Source organism: Coturnix japonica, chromosome 16, assembly GCF_054131305.1.
Source record: "Coturnix japonica strain WE chromosome 16, WE-NBRP24, whole genome shotgun sequence".
NCBI classification, from domain to species: Eukaryota; Metazoa; Chordata; class Aves; order Galliformes; family Phasianidae; genus Coturnix; species Coturnix japonica.
Window position 1 is genome coordinate 2,389,787 of NC_140678.1, and position 16,234 is coordinate 2,406,020.

The 16,234-nt window shown below is 63.2% G+C and overlaps 4 protein-coding genes across 4 annotated transcripts; 1 reads left to right on the forward strand and 3 right to left on the reverse strand.

Moving 5' to 3' along the window:
• Positions 1-274: 274 nt before the first annotated feature.
• APC2 (APC regulator of Wnt signaling pathway 2) lies at positions 275-12,785 on the forward strand. The gene is made up of 15 exons (XM_015886257.3): positions 275-392; positions 2,751-2,906; positions 2,984-3,074; positions 3,160-3,319; positions 3,403-3,511; positions 3,605-3,718; positions 3,842-3,919; positions 4,349-4,429; positions 4,515-4,899; positions 5,086-5,181; positions 5,270-5,409; positions 5,486-5,563; positions 5,667-5,783; positions 5,851-6,065; positions 6,229-12,785. Exons 1-15 carry the CDS (start codon positions 333-335, stop codon positions 11,513-11,515), a joined length of 7,167 nt encoding a protein of 2,388 aa, XP_015741743.2. The 5' UTR covers positions 275-332; the 3' UTR covers positions 11,516-12,785.
• Positions 11,823-14,927, reverse strand: LOC107325485 (granzyme M-like). Its single transcript, XM_015886391.3, has 5 exons — positions 14,435-14,927; positions 13,496-13,640; positions 13,050-13,301; positions 12,787-12,970; positions 11,823-12,081 (listed from the first exon to the last, which is right to left on the reverse strand). Exons 1-5 carry the CDS (start codon positions 14,776-14,778, stop codon positions 12,062-12,064), a joined length of 945 nt encoding a protein of 314 aa, XP_015741877.2. The 5' UTR covers positions 14,779-14,927; the 3' UTR covers positions 11,823-12,061.
• A 34-nt stretch (positions 14,928-14,961) lies between these two features.
• C16H19orf25 (chromosome 16 C19orf25 homolog) lies at positions 14,962-16,219 on the reverse strand. The gene is made up of 3 exons (XM_015886386.3): positions 16,178-16,219; positions 15,913-16,066; positions 14,962-15,824 (listed from the first exon to the last, which is right to left on the reverse strand). The coding sequence occupies exons 2-3, from the start codon at positions 16,055-16,057 to the stop codon at positions 15,646-15,648; spliced, it is 324 nt and encodes a 107-aa protein (XP_015741872.1). The 5' UTR covers positions 16,058-16,066; positions 16,178-16,219; the 3' UTR covers positions 14,962-15,645.
• On the reverse strand, positions 15,088-15,537 carry LOC146758158 (toll/interleukin-1 receptor domain-containing adapter protein-like). The gene has a single exon (XM_085517951.1). The coding sequence runs from the start codon at positions 15,535-15,537 to the stop codon at positions 15,088-15,090; it is 450 nt and encodes a 149-aa protein (XP_085374077.1).
• Positions 16,220-16,234: the final 15 nt, after the last annotated feature.

Sequence of the window (16,234 nt, forward strand, 5' to 3'; positions counted from 1 at the left end):
TGGCTGCTCTTGTCCTAAATATGGGATGACAAAGGCTTTGAGCTTCTATTGGCTTCAATGGGAGGAGGTTCAGTCGTTTCGTCGTTGCAACCCAAGGGAGCCGGGGGTCGCCCCTTAAAGGGTCTGTGGACCCCGGGGTGGGGATGGAGCCCCCCCAGCCTCCAACCCGCTGTGTTCTATGGTGTTGGATGGGGGTTGGGGGTGGGGGTCGTCTCGTCTCTTCCCTCCCGTTTGCTGCCCTCTAACGGCGGCGGTTCGGTTGTTGGATCCCGGCCCGGGGGGGGGCGCGGGGGAGGCGCATCCGCGGCGACGCGGGGCCGGGATGCGGCTGGATGGGGCTGCGCGGATTGCTCGCCCTGCTGCGCGCCGCCGCCCCCTCGGCCGGGGATGAGGTAGGGTCGCACCTGCTGCCCCCCCCGGACCCCCCCAACCCTCCATCTCTGCGGCTCCATCCCCTTTGGGGTGTCCCGGGTGGGGCGGGTTGGGGGACAAAGCGGGGACAATGCGGGGGGGGGGGCACCGAGCGGATCGTCCCCATTCAGAGCCCAGAGGGTGGGAGGTGGCAATGGGGGGGGGTCGGTGGGGTCCCTCCCCCCTCCAATGCCAGCCATCACCCCGATCCGCATCGCAGCCCCCCCCCCCCCCGCATCCCCACCTTGTATGGGGGGGGGTCCACACATTGAGGTCCTTATGGTGGGTGGGGGTCCGTAGAACTCGGCTTTTGTCTGTGCTGTGTGTGCAAGGGGGGTGGGGGGTCTGTGTGCTGGGTGTGGAAATGGGGAGGGGGGCTGTAGGTGGTGGGTGGGGGGGGGTGTGAAGGTTTGCTGTGGTCGGGGGTCCCCTGGGCTGTGCTCGCAGCCGTGTCGGTCAGAGGAGATGGGGACAACAGCCGGGTTTGGTTAACGTCCCTGGGGGGGCCGTGAGCCGCAGCCGGTGGGGCTCAGCTGTGGCTGCTGCCCCCCCCCATGTGCTGCTATAGGGCTGCAGGGAGCTGTGTGTGATATGTGGGGTATATATGGGGGTATATGTGGGGTGTGGGGTCCCCCCCCATGGCCCTGCTTGGTTCTGCCGGGGCTGCGTGGTGCAGTGAGCAATGCAGGCAGTGCTGCAGTCAGCAGTGCAGTGCAGTGCAGTGGGTTGCAATGCAGTGCAATGGGTTGCAATGCAGTGCAATGATCCTGCAGTGCCTTTTGCTGCCTGAATTCTGCCCAGCACTGAACATGGGGGGGCACAACCAGGTCCCTGCAGACCCTGAGCATCGCAATGGGGTGCCCCACTGGGAGCACAGCCCCATAGATTGGAGCCTGTGTGTGATGCTGGGGTCACAGCGCAGCATTGGGTCCAATGGGACGTGGCTGTTTGGGGGCCATCACAGCCCGGCCCCCTCCCCACCATATTCTGCTGCTTCACAACTGCAGGTGCTGCCTGCAGCCCCTCCCCACTGGCTGCAGATCTGCAGCTCTGCTGCAGCCGCTGCATTCAGTTCAGAGTTAAACCCCCCCCCAGCATCCCCAGATACACCCCCCCCATAATAAGAATGGGGCAGAAGCTGGGGAGATCCCACATAGTGACCTCACCCCACAGAACCCCCCCATCCCCCCCCCCCATATCCCATTGCCATAGTAACAGGAGGCTGTGCTGGGCCCGCATCCTGCAGCCCACATCCCTCTATTTCATCCCTCATCCCTTATCCTATCCCTCATCTTACGCCCCTCATCCATCACCCCCCCACCCCACATCCTTTGCAATCCCTACAGCCGCCATTGTTCCTCCTGCATCCCCATGTTCCGCATCCCTCCCCCCACATCCCACCCCCCCCCCCCATCCCTACAGCCACCTCCTACATCCCATACCCTGCGTTCCTTCTCACCCCACAGCCCCATATCCAACACCCCTTGAGGGTCATCCCCTTCCTATGGGGTCCTATGGGGTTTTCTGCCACCCCTCTGTGCCATATGAGGGGGGGGTGTTGCCCTATGGGGGTCTTTGTCTCGCTGTGGGGTGGGCTCTGGGGTCTGCAGTGCTTGGGGTGTGTAGAGGGGGGGTTGGGAATGGCATTGCCCCGGGGGGGGGATAAAAGGGCCCTATGGGGTGTGGGAGAACCGCGGCTGTGGGGTGGAAAAAGCCAAAGGGTGGGGATCGATCCCAACCGCTGCCCCAGGCGCACAACGTCCCCACTGTGTGTCCATGGGGGGGGGGGGTGAGTGTGCACACCCATTGCACACGCACTCGTGCACACACACGTGGATCCGATGGAGGCAGCACTGGGGCCATCGTGCTCAGTGCCAGCACCGGAGCAATGAGTGGGGGGGCACAGAGACCCCCATCCCTGTGTCCCCACCCCATCCCTGTCTGTGTCCCCCCCATCCCTGTCTGTATCCCCCCCCCAGAGCCTCATGTGCCATCAGGTGGGAGGGGCAGGCGGTGGTTTGGGGGGGGGGGGGGGGGTCCCTATATGGGGAAGGGGACATGGATGGATCCAGAGTGGGGGGGGGGGCTTAAATCAGGTCTGGGTGGGGGTCTGCATTTGGACCCGGTGTTGGCGGTGCCGCGGGTGGGAACAAAGCAGAGGAATGTCAGAGAAACCGCAGACAAAAGCGACACAAAGGCAGCGCGGTGCTGCCATTGAGGGTCCGTCCCTTTGCGGACCCCCATAACAACGACCATCTCCATCCCAGGGCTGGATGCTGGGAATACCCCCAACCCAACGCCCCTCCCACCCCCTTTAACCCCCCTTTAACCCCCCCCAGGCCCTGGAGGAGCTGAAGATGTCCGGAGCTGCTTCATACGAGCAGTTGGTGCGGCAGGTGGAGGCGCTGCGCAGGGAGAACAGCCACCTCCGACGTGAGCTGCAGGACAACTCCCAGCACCTCTCCAAGCTGGAGAATGAGACCTCGGACATGAAGGTGAGATGGGGGCACAAGGAGGGGGGGCTGTGTGCTAAGGGAGGTGGTGGCTGACCCCCTTATGTGTGTGTATATAGGAAGTGCTGAAGCACCTGCAGGGGAAGCTGGAGCAGGAGGCGAGGGTGATGGTGTCCTCGGGGCAGACGGAGGTGCTGGAGCAGCTGAAAGGTGGGTGCCACATTTGGGGGGGTGCCCAGGGATGTGGGGCCATGCATTGAGCCTGCCATTCACCCATTGCCATCCCCATCCCCAGCTCTGCAGATGGATGTCAGCAGCCTCTACAGCCTCAAGTTCCCCGAGGTGGCAGTGGGGGTCGGGGAGGACAGCCCCCAACATGGCACACCCCATGGGGACAGCAATGGGGACGTTGGCAGGGCCACATTGCGGATGCTGGAGGAGCTGGACAGGGAGAGGTGAGTAGGGGGGGATAATAGGGCTGGTCCCATATAGGGCTGTGCTAAACAGGGCTGTGCTGAGCAGGGCTGTGCCCCCACAGGTGTTTCTTACTGGGGGAGATTGAGAAGGAAGAGAAGGAGAAGGTTTGGTACTATGCACAGCTACAGAGCCTGTCCAAGCGCCTGGAGGAGCTGCCCCATGTGGAGACAGTGAGTGGGGACCCATGGGGTGCAGGGGGGGGGGGGTCCTGGCTACATCTCAGCTCACCCAGCCCTGTGCTCTCCTCCTTCTCCTCCCTGCAGTTCTCCATGCAGATGGATCTCATCCGGCAGCAGCTGCAGTTTGAGGCTCAGCACATCCGAGCGCTGATGGAGGAGCGCTTTGGGACGGCGGATGAGATGGTGCAGCGGGCACAGGTTGGGGAGGGGGCAATGCCCACTTATACCCCTACATCACACACCCCCCCCCCCTCCCCCCCCCATGGCCAGGGGGTCCCAGGGGGGTCCCAGCTCTCATTGACACCCAGTTCTCATACATAGATTCGGGCATCCAGGCTGGAGCAGATCGACAAGGAGCTGATGGAGGCTCAGGACAAAGTGCAGCCAGCGGAGCCGCAGGTAACAGGGCTGGGGCTGGGCAGGGTCACAAGGAGGTGAGGAAGGGACAGGGCACAACCCCCCCCTGCCAATGTCCCCGTCCCCATCACCCGCCTGAGAAGTCACAGCCGTGGCTTTGTGTGTCTGGGCACCGTGAAATGGGCAGTTGCTATGGAGATGAGAAGTAGGCCATGGCGAGCAGCAGGAGCTCCCACTGCATCTGCCAATGGGAGAGACAGAGGGGAGAGCACCGCCACCCCCACAGCCCCCCACCCCCATCCCTGCTCCTCCATCCCCCCTGGCCCTACATCACCCCATCCCTCCAGCGCTGTCGTGCCCCACATGTCCCCCCCCCCCCCACCCAGCCCCATTCAGGCCCTGAAAGCAGCCAGTCTGCAGGGAGGGGGCACCAACAGCCCCCCCCCCCCAACCCCCCTGTGTGCTCCCCAGCTCAGTGCAAAGCTGCCAGGCTCAGAGGAGGACAGCAGCATGGACGTCCCCACGCACCCTGAGGATGGAGGCAGCAGCAAGGTGAGGGGCAGCTGCACCAAGCAGGGCTTAGGGGGCGAGGGGGGGGTCATGGTGATGCCTAATCCTGATGCCCCCCCCCCCACAGGTGGAGGTGGTCTTCTGGCTGCTGTCCATGTTGGCCACAAGGGACAAGGACGACATGTCACGCACGCTGCTGGCCATGTCCAGCTCACAGGAGAGCTGCTTGGCCATGCGCAAGTCGGGCTGCCTCCCACTGCTCATCCAGATCCTGCACGACTCCGACCACGAGCCGGGCCCCCCCGAGAGCCCCAGCAGTGCTAAGGATGCTCGCATGCGTGCCAACGCTGCGCTGCACAACATTGTCTTCTCACAGCCCGACGAGGGGCAGGCCAAGAAGGAGATGCGGGTGCTGCATGTGCTGGAGCAGATCCGCTCCTACTCGGAGACCTGCTGGGACTGGCTGCAGATGCAGAGCAGGGATGGGGGCAAAGGGCCCGAGGGCAGCGCTGGTATGGGGCTGTGCAGGGCTGGATAGGGAGGGGGGTGGTGTGCAGGGTGGTGTGTGTGTGTGTGCGAGACTGTGCTGCACGCATGGGCAGAGGTGTGTGTGTCAGTGTGTGCTGGAGGAGGTGGTGATGCTGTCATTGTGTGCCAGGCCCCCCAAGCAGCCCCATCTCTCCCCATTGTCCCCACAGCTCCGGTGCCCATCGAGCCCCAGATCTGCCAGGCCACCTGTGCCATCATGAAGCTCTCATTCGATGAGGAGTATCGGCGTGCCATGAATGAGCTCGGTAAGGGCTGGGATGGGGCGAGAGCAGCAGTGCTGGGGAGTGGATGCCCAATGGGGCCTGGTTGTTGTAACCCCATCTCATCCCATAGGTGGGCTGCAGGCTGTGGCTGAGCTGCTGCAGGTGGATTATGAGATGCACAAGATGACGAGTGATCCCCTGAACCTGGCGCTGCGGCGTTATGCAGGGATGGCCCTCACCAACCTCACCTTTGGGGATGTGGTCAACAAGGTCTGCAGGGCTGGGGGGGTGGCAGGGAACAAAACCAGGGCAGCACGGGGGTCAGCACGTGTGTGTCTCCCTGCAGGCAACGCTGTGCTCACGCCGGGGCTGCATGGAAGCTATTGTGGCCCAGCTGGGATCCGACAGTGAGGAGCTGCACCAGGTGGGTGCTGCTGGGATGGATGGGTGCAGGGATGGTGCCCATCATGGGGATGGTGGCTGTTATGGGGATGGTCCCATGCCCACATACCTGTGTGCTCACCCAGGTGGTCTCGAGCATCTTAAGGAACCTCTCATGGAGAGCCGACATCAACAGCAAGAAGGTGCTGCGGGAGGTGGGCAGCGTGGCGGGGCTGACACAGTGCGCCCTGCATGCTGCCAAGGTGAGAGCTGGGGCAGGTGGGGGTGGGCTCTGCAGCATGGCTGGGTCTGACCCCCCTCCCCATACAGGAGTCCACACTGAAGAGTGTCCTGAGCGCGCTCTGGAACCTGTCAGCACACAGCACAGAGAACAAAGCCGCCATCTGTGGCGTGGAGGGAGCCCTGGGCTTCCTGGTGAGCACCCTCACCTACAAGTGCCAGAGCAACTCGCTGGCCATCATTGAGAGCGGCGGCGGCATCCTGCGCAACGTCTCCAGCCTCATTGCCACGCGGGAGGACTACAGGTGGGGCTGGGGGGCACATGGTGGGGCTGGGGGGCACGTAGTGGGGCTGGGGGGCACATGGTGGGGCTGGGGGGCACATGGTGGGGCTGGGGAGGCACATGTTGTGCTGATGGCTGGACCTCCCCATCCCATCCCATCCTACTCTCCCCTTCCCATCCTATAGGCAGGTGCTCCGGGATCACAACTGCCTGCAGACGTTGCTGCAGCACCTCCGCTCTCACAGCCTCACCATTGTCAGCAATGCTTGTGGAACGCTTTGGAACCTGTCTGCCCGCAGCCCCCGCGACCAGGAGCTGCTGTGGGACCTGGGGGCTGTCAGCATGCTGCGTAACCTCATTCATTCCAAGCATAAAATGATTGCAATGGGCAGTGCGGCTGCGCTCCGCAACCTGCTGACCAACCGGCCCCCCAAGTACAAGGATACAGCCGTTGTTTCACCTGGTTCCTGTATGCCATCTCTGTACATGCGCAAGCAGAAGGCGCTGGAGGCTGAGCTGGATGCCAAGCACTTGGCTGAGACCTTTGACACCATGGAGAAGCAGAGCCTAAAGAGCCAGAGCGCCAAGAAGCCGCTGCGGCACATGGAGAGCCTGGTGAAGGATTACGCCTCCGATTCAGGCTGCTTTGATGATGATGAGGTGCCCAACATCTCCACTGGGGTGGAAACAGCCAGTGCCTCCGTCCTCTCCATGTTCCTGGGCTCCTCCTTCCTGCAGGGCCAGGCGCTGCCCCGGGCTCTGGCACAGAGACGGTGCCCGGAGCCGGAGAAGGATGATGGTGGAAAGGCAGCGGAGCCCAAGAAGCCGCCACTGCCCGAGGACGATGTATCCCTGGCTGCTGAGAAGCTGGCCAACAAGATCTCCAGCACGGTGGCCAAGATCGACAAGCTGGTGGAGGACATCTCCACCATGCACACGTCCTCGGACGACAGCTTCAGCCTCAGCTCGGAGGACCACGGCCTGGACTGGCAGTACGGCCCTGAGGAGCCCCCCGAGGTCCGTGCCCACTCCTGCTCCCCGTGTCGTCTTTCAGACACTGGGGGCTCTGCCAGACGTGAGGGGCTGAGCCGGGCACGGGCGCTGCTGCGGCTGAAGACGGCGTACACCAGCCTGTCCACTGACAGCCTCAACAGCGGCAGCACCAGCGATGGCTATTGCCCCAAGGAGCACATGAAGCCCTGCACCAGGGCCCCATTTGACTACAGGGATGAGCTGCAGCGCTACCAGAAGCGGCCCAGCAGGCTCGACCTTAAGAGCATCCTGAGCACCAAACCTGACCCTCCTGTGCTCAGGGCTGAGCCGGATAAACCAGAGCAGAGAGAGGTGCCAGAGAGGGGCAGGAAAGTGGTGACCTTCCCCAGTCCTAAAGCGCTGGAGACTGGGAGGAAGAAGGAGATGGGTGGGAAGCTGCCCACCGACCCACAGGTGCACACCATCAAGCTCTCACCCTCATACCAACATGTGCCCCTGCTTGGAAGCCTGGCAAAGAGCAGCACAGCCATCAGCCATCATCCATCACTGCTGGGAAGGAAGCAAGCCTGGCTGCCCCCAGCCCTCCTGCAGACAGCTGACGGCCTCAGCAAGATCCCTGAGAAGCTGCCAGCCCAACCCATGGCCACGGCTGAGCAGGAGTCGGTGCAGAAATACTCGGTGGAGGACACCCCCATCTGCTTCTCCCGCTGCAGCTCCCTCTCCTCCCTCTCCTCAGCTGACAACGTGCTGGATGGGCAGAGCCACAGCGAGAACGACCTGGACAGTGACTCCTCATTGGAGATCCTGGAGATGGACGAAGGGGATGGGGAAGCTGAGGATATGAGGAATGAGAAGGAGAAGGCAGAGATGGGTCCAACGACAGCGGTGGGGATCTCGCAGCCCATCACCATCCCCTTCCCCAAACGGGACAAGCTCTTCCTCCGGGATGCATCCCCCTCCCGCCAGGAGGACCACACTCCCTCCAGCTCATCAGAGAACTACATCCAGGAGACACCATTGGTGATGAGCCGCTGCAGCTCCGTCAGCTCCCTGGGCAGCTTTGAGAGCCCGTCCATCGCCAGCTCCATCCAGAGTGACCCATGCAGTGAGATGATCAGCGGCACCGTCAGCCCCAGCGAGCTGCCCGACAGCCCCGGGCAGACCATGCCACCCAGCCGCAGCAAGACGCCTCTCTTTGAGCTGGGTTGTCAACCTGAAAAGGAAACCAGTCAATTCAACATCCAATGGGAGAACAACGTCAAGAAGTTCATGGAGATCACCGACTTCAAGGAGCGCTTCCAGCTGCCCCAAGATCTGGATTCCATGGTTTATTTCACAGTGGAGAAACCCAACGAGAACTTCTCTTGTGCCTCCAGCCTGAGCGCTCTGCCGCTGCATGAGCACTATGTGCAGAAGGACGTGGAGCTGAAGCTGATGCCCACCTTCCCAGAGAAGAACAGCCTGAACTTTGCAGCACACGAGGAGAGGGAGGAGCAGGAGGAGCAGCTCCTGGAGGGCCGGCGTCGGGCAGAGCCCAGCTCTGATGATGACATCGAGATCCTAAAGGAGTGTATTAGCTCTGCTATGCCATCACGCTTCCGCAAGGTGAAGAGCTCGCTGCTCTCCGGGCAGGTTCTGCACCCTCACACCAAGAAACCGGTCCACGTCCCAGTCTATATGCTGGTACCCGCACACACCGCTGTCCCCAAGCATCTCCGTGCCACCGCCCGGGAGCTCTATAGGGACGATGATTCCTGCACCGATTCGGCCGATGGGACCCCCGTTAATTTCTCCAGCGCCGCCTCGCTGAGCGATGAGACCCTGCGTGGCCCAAAGGACGAGGCTGAGCCCCCCCGTGGTGCGGGGAGGAGACGGGAAATGGGCGCTGCGGCATCGCCGGCACGGAGATCAGCAATGGGCAGCACAGCCCCCACCCGACCCAGCTCAGCCTGCAGGGGAAGGGTGGGATCCAGCCGGGACAGCCCCGTACCACCGGGCAGAGCTGCAGAGGGGAAGCGGGGACAACCCACAGCCGGCATAGAAGCAGAGGTGGGGAGGAGCGGCAGCCCCGGGACACGGCCCTGCAGTCTGCCTGCGAGGAAGGATGGTGTGAGGGAGGAGGGGGCGGCCTTCCAGTCGCTGTGTCACACCACGCCGACCGAGGAGGCCGTGTATTGCTTCTACGAGCACGACTCGGACGAGCCCGGGGTGGGCAGGGAGGTGCCCGGTGTTGGAGCGCAGCCCGGCCGGGTGATGCGGAGGGAGCGCTGCGGGGGCTCCGTGCCCAGGAAGGAGCCCGAATCGAAGGGTAAAGCGAAGGGCAAACTGCAGCACAACCTCATTGCCGATGAGACGCCGCCGTGCTACTCGCTGAGCTCCTCCATGAGCTCCCTGAGCGACGGCAACCCCGGCGAGGGGGAGCAGCGTGGTTCAGCCCCCCGGCAGGCGCAGGGCCGCTCCCCCAGCCCCAATTCGGAGGACGATCTGCTGCAGAAATGCATCGGTTCTGCTATGCCCAAACGCCGGCGGCCCTCAACGAGGCGGAGGACGGCGGAGAGGAAGCAGAAGCTGAAGGGCAGCGCCGGGAGGGAGCGCACGGCAGAGGGCAGGCATCGCTCCGAGGATCTGGGCTCTGATGGAGGCTCCGACCTGGACAGCGTGGAGTGGGAGGCGATCCAGGAGGGAGCCAACTCCATCGTCACTTGGCTGCACCAGGCTGCGGCGTCGCTGTCGCGGGAGCCTTCGTCCGAGTCTGACTCCATCCTCTCCTTCGTCTCGGGGCTCTCGGTCGGCTCCACTTTGCAGCTCTCCTTGGACAGGACGGAGAAGAAGCGCTCTGGAAGCGCGGCCGGACGGGAGGCAGAGAGGAGGGATCGTGCAAAGAGCCGCCCGGAGGGGAAGAAGGCACCGAGCGCTCGTCCTGCTGGCAATACGAGGGCAGAGAGGAGCCCGGCACCGAACAAGCCCGTTCCCAACCTGCCGGTGGTTTTCCGCGGCAGGACCGTCATCTACATGCCCAGCTTGGCCAAGGACGCGCCCAGCCCTCGCTCCACCCCAAAGAAATCCCCCATGGCCAAACCTCCGGCGCCCAAGAATCTATCGCTGAGCCAGCAGCGATCCCGCAGCCTGCACCGCCTGGGGAAGCCACCCGAGGGGGCGGACCTGGCTCTACCCAAGCGCAGCACGACGCCCCCTGCCCGCATCGCCAAGGGGCCGCCGTCCTCGGGCTCGTCCCGCACCTCCACGCCCTCGCAGCACGTACCCAAGAAGCTGCCGTCACCCTCGCAGCTCTCCAAGCAGAGCCCCGTGCAGACGGCCAAGGCGACCAGCCCCCCATCCCCTCCCGGCCCCTCGGCCAAGCCTACGACCCCCAAATCCCCGGCCCCACGGCAGCACAAGACACAGAAATCACCCGTCCGGATCCCGTTCATGCAGAAGCCCAGCAGGAAGGTGCTGCCGGTGCGAGCTGCCATGCCGGTGCTGGAGGAGCAGGAGGGCAGCGGCAAAGCGAAGGGCAGCACGCCGGGGGGATCGGGGAGCAGCCGGCTCAACCTGGTGCGGATGTCATCCACTCGTTCCAGCGGCAGCGACTCGGATCGCTCGGGTTTCCTGCGGCAGCTCACGTTCATCAAGGAATCCTCCAGCCTCCTGCTGCGGCACCGAGCCGAGCTCGGCTCTACCACCCCGGCCACATCGTTGCCCCGAGGTGCGTCCCCGCAGCGCAGCCGGGCCGCCCTCCCCACCGTCTTCCTCTGCTCGTCCCGCTGCGAGGAGCTGAAAGCGGCCAAACCGGCATCGCCCACATCGCGTCCGCTCATCCCCAGGGCTCAGCCCGGCTGCAAAGCCCCCCCTGCATCCAAACCCCCCCGCAGGACCAGCTCCGAGAGCCCGTCCCGGCTGCCGGTGAAGTCGGCCGTCCCGGAGCCGTTCAAACGTTATTCCTCATCGCCCAACATCAGCGTGCAGCGCCGCACCGGCAGCCCTTCGTCCGTCCTCTCCGCTTGTTCCGAGGCATCGGCACGGCGGCGGAAAAACGGTGATGCTGCGGAGGAGAAAACACCGATAGCGATGATGAAAGGCACCTGGCGGCGTATCCGCGATGAGGACATCCCCCACATCCTGCAGAGCACGCTGCCCTCCACCGCTCTGCCGCTGCTCAGCAACAACGAGGAGCATCCTCCCCCCGGTCTTAGGAAAACCAGCGATGCCGTGGTGCAGACCGAGGACTTCGCCACCACCAAGACCAACTCCAGCACCTCGCCTACAATGGAGACCCCAAGGCGTGATGGTGAAGCCCCAGCTCCAACTAAAGCCCCCCTGCCCATCTCCTTCGGGCACGAAGCGCCGGCCGGGACCTTCCCAACCAGCCGGCACAGCTCCCCCAGCCGCGCTGCCCGTGTCACCCCCTTCAACTACGTCCCCAGCCCCATGGCGGTGCCGGCAGTGGCTGATAAAGCAGTGGAGAAGATCCAGGCGTGAGCGGCTGCCACGGCCGGACCCCGACGGACCCCAACCCCTGCCCGTGGGGATGGAGACGTGGCCGGGACCCCTCCCCAACCACCCCAATCAAGATGGGGTTTATTCCAACGCGGCTCCAAAGGTTCCTGTGCTGAAGAGCGAAGCCCCACAGCTTGGGACTGATCCCTGCAGCTTCTCAGTGCCGAGGGGTGTCCCCCTGGGGGGGGGGGGGGCACTGAAGCTCTATGGGGAGAGCTCTATGCTCTATCTCTATGGGGCTGTGAGCCCACAACCCAGAAACACAACAAGCAAAGCCTTAACGCCAGGCTCGCGCCGCACGCTTCAGCTCATGCACCGGCACGGCACTGCCAGGCATCGCAGAGCCTTTATTGTAGGGATGGGGTCACCTCCCCTCGGGGATACGGAGCCAGAGTGAAGCAAGGAGGGACCCCATGTGGTGGGGGGCCGGGCTGGGTTCTATCTGTGCTGCTCCTGGCCGTGGTGCTCACAGGGGGCTGCTCTGGTGCTTCTCAGGGCTGGGTGCTCATTGGGATCCTGGATGCTGTGTCACTGAGCTGTGGGCTGCCCTGGGGAGGACACAGGGTGCAGAGGTGGCTTTGGGGTGCCCGATCCCAAGGGAAGGGTCTGGGCCCCCCCCCTGCAGCACACAGCCCCCAGCATGGCTGGCAGTGAGGTGCCCACACAGCGTGGACACGGGTCCATCCAGGACTGGATTACGCCCACAAGCACGAGGTGGTTCCTGCTGCCAGCTGGGCCTGTGCACCCCAGGGTGGGCCCAGAGTGTCCCCCAGCCCCACCTGGATGCTCCCCAGCCACCCCTATGTCCCCCAGTCCCTCCTCCATGCCTTTGGGTGGGCTGATCTATGGGCCCCCCTGGGACCAACACCCCCAGGTGCCCTATGGGTGCCCTCAGGGATGGACAAGGGGGGCAATGAGGACAAGTAGAGGACACAGGGTTGCATATATAGATCAAGAAATAGGGCCGCAGCCCCTTGTGGACACCATGCCCCCTCCTGATGGCCATAAACCAGAGCAGGACCCACGTGCAGGATGCCAGCATCACCCCACGCACGTGGTTGTGACCCCGGGGTGTCAGTGCCACCATCCCAGCCCCGCTGCCACCGTCTGCCCTGTGTGTGACCGTCGGCTTCGTTCCCCACCCGTGTGGGAATCCCACTGGGTTTATGGCGTCCCATCCCCACGTTGCTGTATGTATGTACTAAGGATGTTATTATAGGACTATGGACAGTATTAAAACCTAAACAACAAACCGATGTGAACAGCTGGGGTTGCCACGCAGCCACGTCGCAGCGTGCGCCGGATCCACGCGTGGTGCTTCACTGCCGACGTGGCCACTGGGGGCTTCAAGCGGTCGGTGGGGTCGGGGCCGCTGAAGGACATAACGCCCGCTACTCTCGGTGGGCGCCCGCACACCAGGGGACCCCCGGAATCACCCTATGGCAGCGATAGCGTTGGCACAGCCTGGCACAAAGCAGCCCCCTCCCCATTTCCACACCCCCCTCCAGCTCCTCACCTTGGTGGGGGCTTCCCCGCGGCCATGGCCCTGGAAGCAGATCATGGTGGGTGCGAGACCCCCGTCCCAGAAGCGGCTGTTGTTGCACATCCTCGCATCCAGCACAGTCACCTCCAGCTCCTGCAGCGCATCCACCAGCCGCCCCCATCGCCCACCCCACCCTGCCAGGCTGCACGCGGTGCCCAGCGCCGGCTCCCGTCGCATCAGCGCGATGGGTCGATGCTTTTTGTTGCTCTTCACTTTCCCTTCCAGCTGTAGGCGGTGAGGAGCAGCGTTAAGACCCTTAACCCCATATCATCACCCCATAACCCGTCATATCGCCGGGGGTGGGAGCTGGGCTGATATTACCCGGGTGAGATGACACCCAAGTGTTAAAGCGATGGAGGTGTGAAAGGAAATGTCACCCGGCCCCATTGGTGACACTTCCCGGCACCGACCATCCCCACCTGCAGCAGGAGGAGGTCATTCTCCAACGTATCCTCGTTGTAGTCGGGGTGGGGACAAGCATTGCGGATGGAGAAGCTCTGGGTGCCCCTGTGCTCCCGCAGCCGGTGCAGCCCCACAACCACCGTCATCCTGGAGGGGTCGGCACTGCAGAGCACAGCGAGCATCCACATGGTGACCCTTTAAACCTCAGCCCAGAAGGGGGTGGGATGGGTTGTGGGATGGGTTATGGGATGGGTTATGGGATGGGTTGTGGGATGGGTTGTGGGATGGGATGGGTTATGGGATGGGTTGTGGGATGGGATGGGTTATGGGATGGGTTATGGGATGGGTTATGGGATGGGTTATGGGATGGGTTGTGGGATGGGTTATGGGATGGGTTGTGGGATGGGTTGTGGGATGGGTTGTGGGATGGGTTATGGGATGGGTTATGGGATGGGTTGTGGGATGGGTTGTGGGATGGGTTGTGGGATGGGTTGTGGGATGGGTTGTGGGATGGGTTGTGGGATGGGTTGTGGGATGGGTTGTGGGATGGGTTGTGGGATGGGTTGTGGGATGGGTTGTGGGATGGGTTGTGGGATGGGTTGTGGGATGGGATGGGTTATGGGATGGGTTGTGGGATGGGATGGGTTATGGGATGGGTTATGGGATGGGATGGGTTATGGGATGGGTTATGGGATGGGATGGGTTATGGGATGGGTTGTGGGATGGGTTGTGGGATGGGTTGTGGGATGGGTTGTGGGATGGGATGGGTTATGGGATGGGTTGTGGGATGGGTTGTGGGATGGGTTATGGGATGGGTTGTGGGTTGGGTTATGGGATGGGTTATGGGATGGGTTATGGGATGGGTTATGGGATGGGTTATTGGATGGGTTATGGGATGGGTTATGGGATGGGTTATGGGATGGGTTATGGGATGGGTTATGGGATGGGATGCTCACCCCTGTGGGATGCAGTGTGCGGCTGTCAGCACCCAACGTGAGTTCAGCAGGGCTCCTCCGCAGGCGTGCACCCCCTTGGACTGCACTGATACCATATAGGGCCGAGAGTGGGGCTTGGCCTCATGTCCCCCGATGATGTACAGATGTGACCGTGCTGCCAGAGGAGGGGGAGCCCATCCCACAGCCACTGCTGAGGAGTGGGGATGGGTATCCCCATGCTCTGCTGCTCCCTGTGGTGACATGGAGGCCCCATCGAGCCCCCCAGCCCCACTGCAATGCTCACCCAGCCCGGGGATGGGCAGAGCCAGCAGCAGCAGCAGCCCCAGCGCTGTGCTCCTCTCCATGCTGGTCCTGCTGTGTGCAAAGAGCTGCAGGGCTGTAGAGCTGGGGCAGAGGGCTGTGATGACGCGCAGCACACAGGAAGGGGGGAAGCAGAGAGTCTGCAGGTGTGAAATAACACCGCAGAGAAACAGCTCCAAGCAACACACAGGGACAGGCACCCCCCCACCATAGATATCACAACCTGCTTCCTAATAAGGGTTTTATTGAGGATGTGTTGAGGTTTGTGATAACACAGCCCCATGTGCTGTCCCATCCCATCGTGCTGTCCCAATCCCCACCAGCGGCACCAGCCCCCCATCCCAAGCTGCCCCTCAGCTCTCAGCTCTCCTTGACTTTGCTGGCAGGGCTTGGGATGCCACCAGGCTCCTCAGCAGCCTCTGAAAGAAGAACGGGGTCTGGTAATGCAGCTGGGTGAGGTGCTGCAGGAAGGGTGGCAGCTCCTCCTTCCTCACCCCCAGGCACACGGGGAGCAGCCTGATGCCACCACGCTCCACCACGTGCTGCAGGTTCCACTCGGACACACGTTGGCACCACGTATCCCCCAGGGATGTAGGGGACAGCAGGAGGATGCCCACCCTGCTGGCACTGATGGCCTCAGTGGTGCTGAGCACAATAGAGGTCCCAGCCACTTGGTCCCAGTGCTCCAAGTAGCCCCGAAATCCTTTTGTCCTTAAGAACTCAGCGATGATGGAGGCAACAGAGTGATCCTCGGGGCAGTACCAGATGGAGAAGTCATAGGTGAAGCTGTGCTGCGTGGACATGGTGCCGGCAGGGAGCAGAGCTGTGTGCTGCTGTGGGTGTATTGGGAGCACTGGGAGGCAGACAGGGGTAGGGGGGTCCAGGTGAGACCCCAACGCTGTATCCCGACCTCAGAACACCTTGTGCCTCATCTCGGCCATGTCTCTCTCCAGTGCCATGCCCGATCTCTGCAGTTCATCTCGCTTCTTTGCCAGCTCCCCTCGAGCTTCCCGCAGCCGTCGGTTCATCTCCACGTAACCTCGGCACTGCCGGTAAAGCCGTTCCTGCTCATCCACGCCGTCCTCCTGCCCTGTATAGGGGGGTACGGGGGGCTTAATAGGGGGGGGGTCGGTGCTCTTTGCCCTCCCACCCGCTGATGCTGCCGCTGTGGGGCTCACCTGGTGCGGGCCCGTCCCGGGGGGGCTCAGCCGGGATCATGAGGACGGGGTCGGCCGGAGGCGCCCCCCGCACGTCGGCCAGGAGCTGCTCCACGGTGGGGGGCTCGGGGCGGGTGGGCAGGACCCGTTTGGCCTTGGAGCTCATGGCGGGGCTCTGGGGGGGGGTAGGGGGGGCTCACAGCCGGGACAGACGGACACTCACCCGCCAGGAAACCAGACGGACAGACAGACCCCCCCCCCTTCCCCCCTCTCCCGGTTGCCGTACCTCCACCTTCCCGCGCGCGCGCCCCTCCTTCTCCCGCGCACTAATGACGTCACAACC

Coding starts and splice junctions, on each gene's coding strand:
- LOC107325485 (XM_015886391.3), bottom strand. CDS start 14,778: ATGGAGAGGAGCACAGCGCTGGGGCTGCTGCTGCTGCTGGCTCTGCCC. Junction 13,302..13,495: donor ATGACCTCCTCCTGCTGCAG/GTGGGGATGGTC, acceptor CACCGCCTACAG/CTGGAAGGGAAAGTGAAGAG. Junction 12,082..12,786: donor AACCCCAGCTGTTCACATCG/GTTTGTTGTTTA, acceptor TGTCCTCCCCAG/GGCAGCCCACAGCTCAGTGA.
- C16H19orf25 (XM_015886386.3), bottom strand. CDS start 16,057: ATGAGCTCCAAGGCCAAACGGGTCCTGCCCACCCGCCCCGAGCCCCCC. Junction 15,825..15,912: donor CCGGGACGGGCCCGCACCAG/GTGAGCCCCACA, acceptor CCCCCTATACAG/GGCAGGAGGACGGCGTGGAT.
- LOC146758158 (XM_085517951.1), bottom strand. CDS start 15,537: ATGTCCACGCAGCACAGCTTCACCTATGACTTCTCCATCTGGTACTGC.
- APC2 (XM_015886257.3), top strand. CDS start 333: ATGGGGCTGCGCGGATTGCTCGCCCTGCTGCGCGCCGCCGCCCCCTCG. Junction 393..2,750: donor CCCCCTCGGCCGGGGATGAG/GTAGGGTCGCAC, acceptor AACCCCCCCCAG/GCCCTGGAGGAGCTGAAGAT. Junction 3,512..3,604: donor AGCTGCCCCATGTGGAGACA/GTGAGTGGGGAC, acceptor TCCTCCCTGCAG/TTCTCCATGCAGATGGATCT.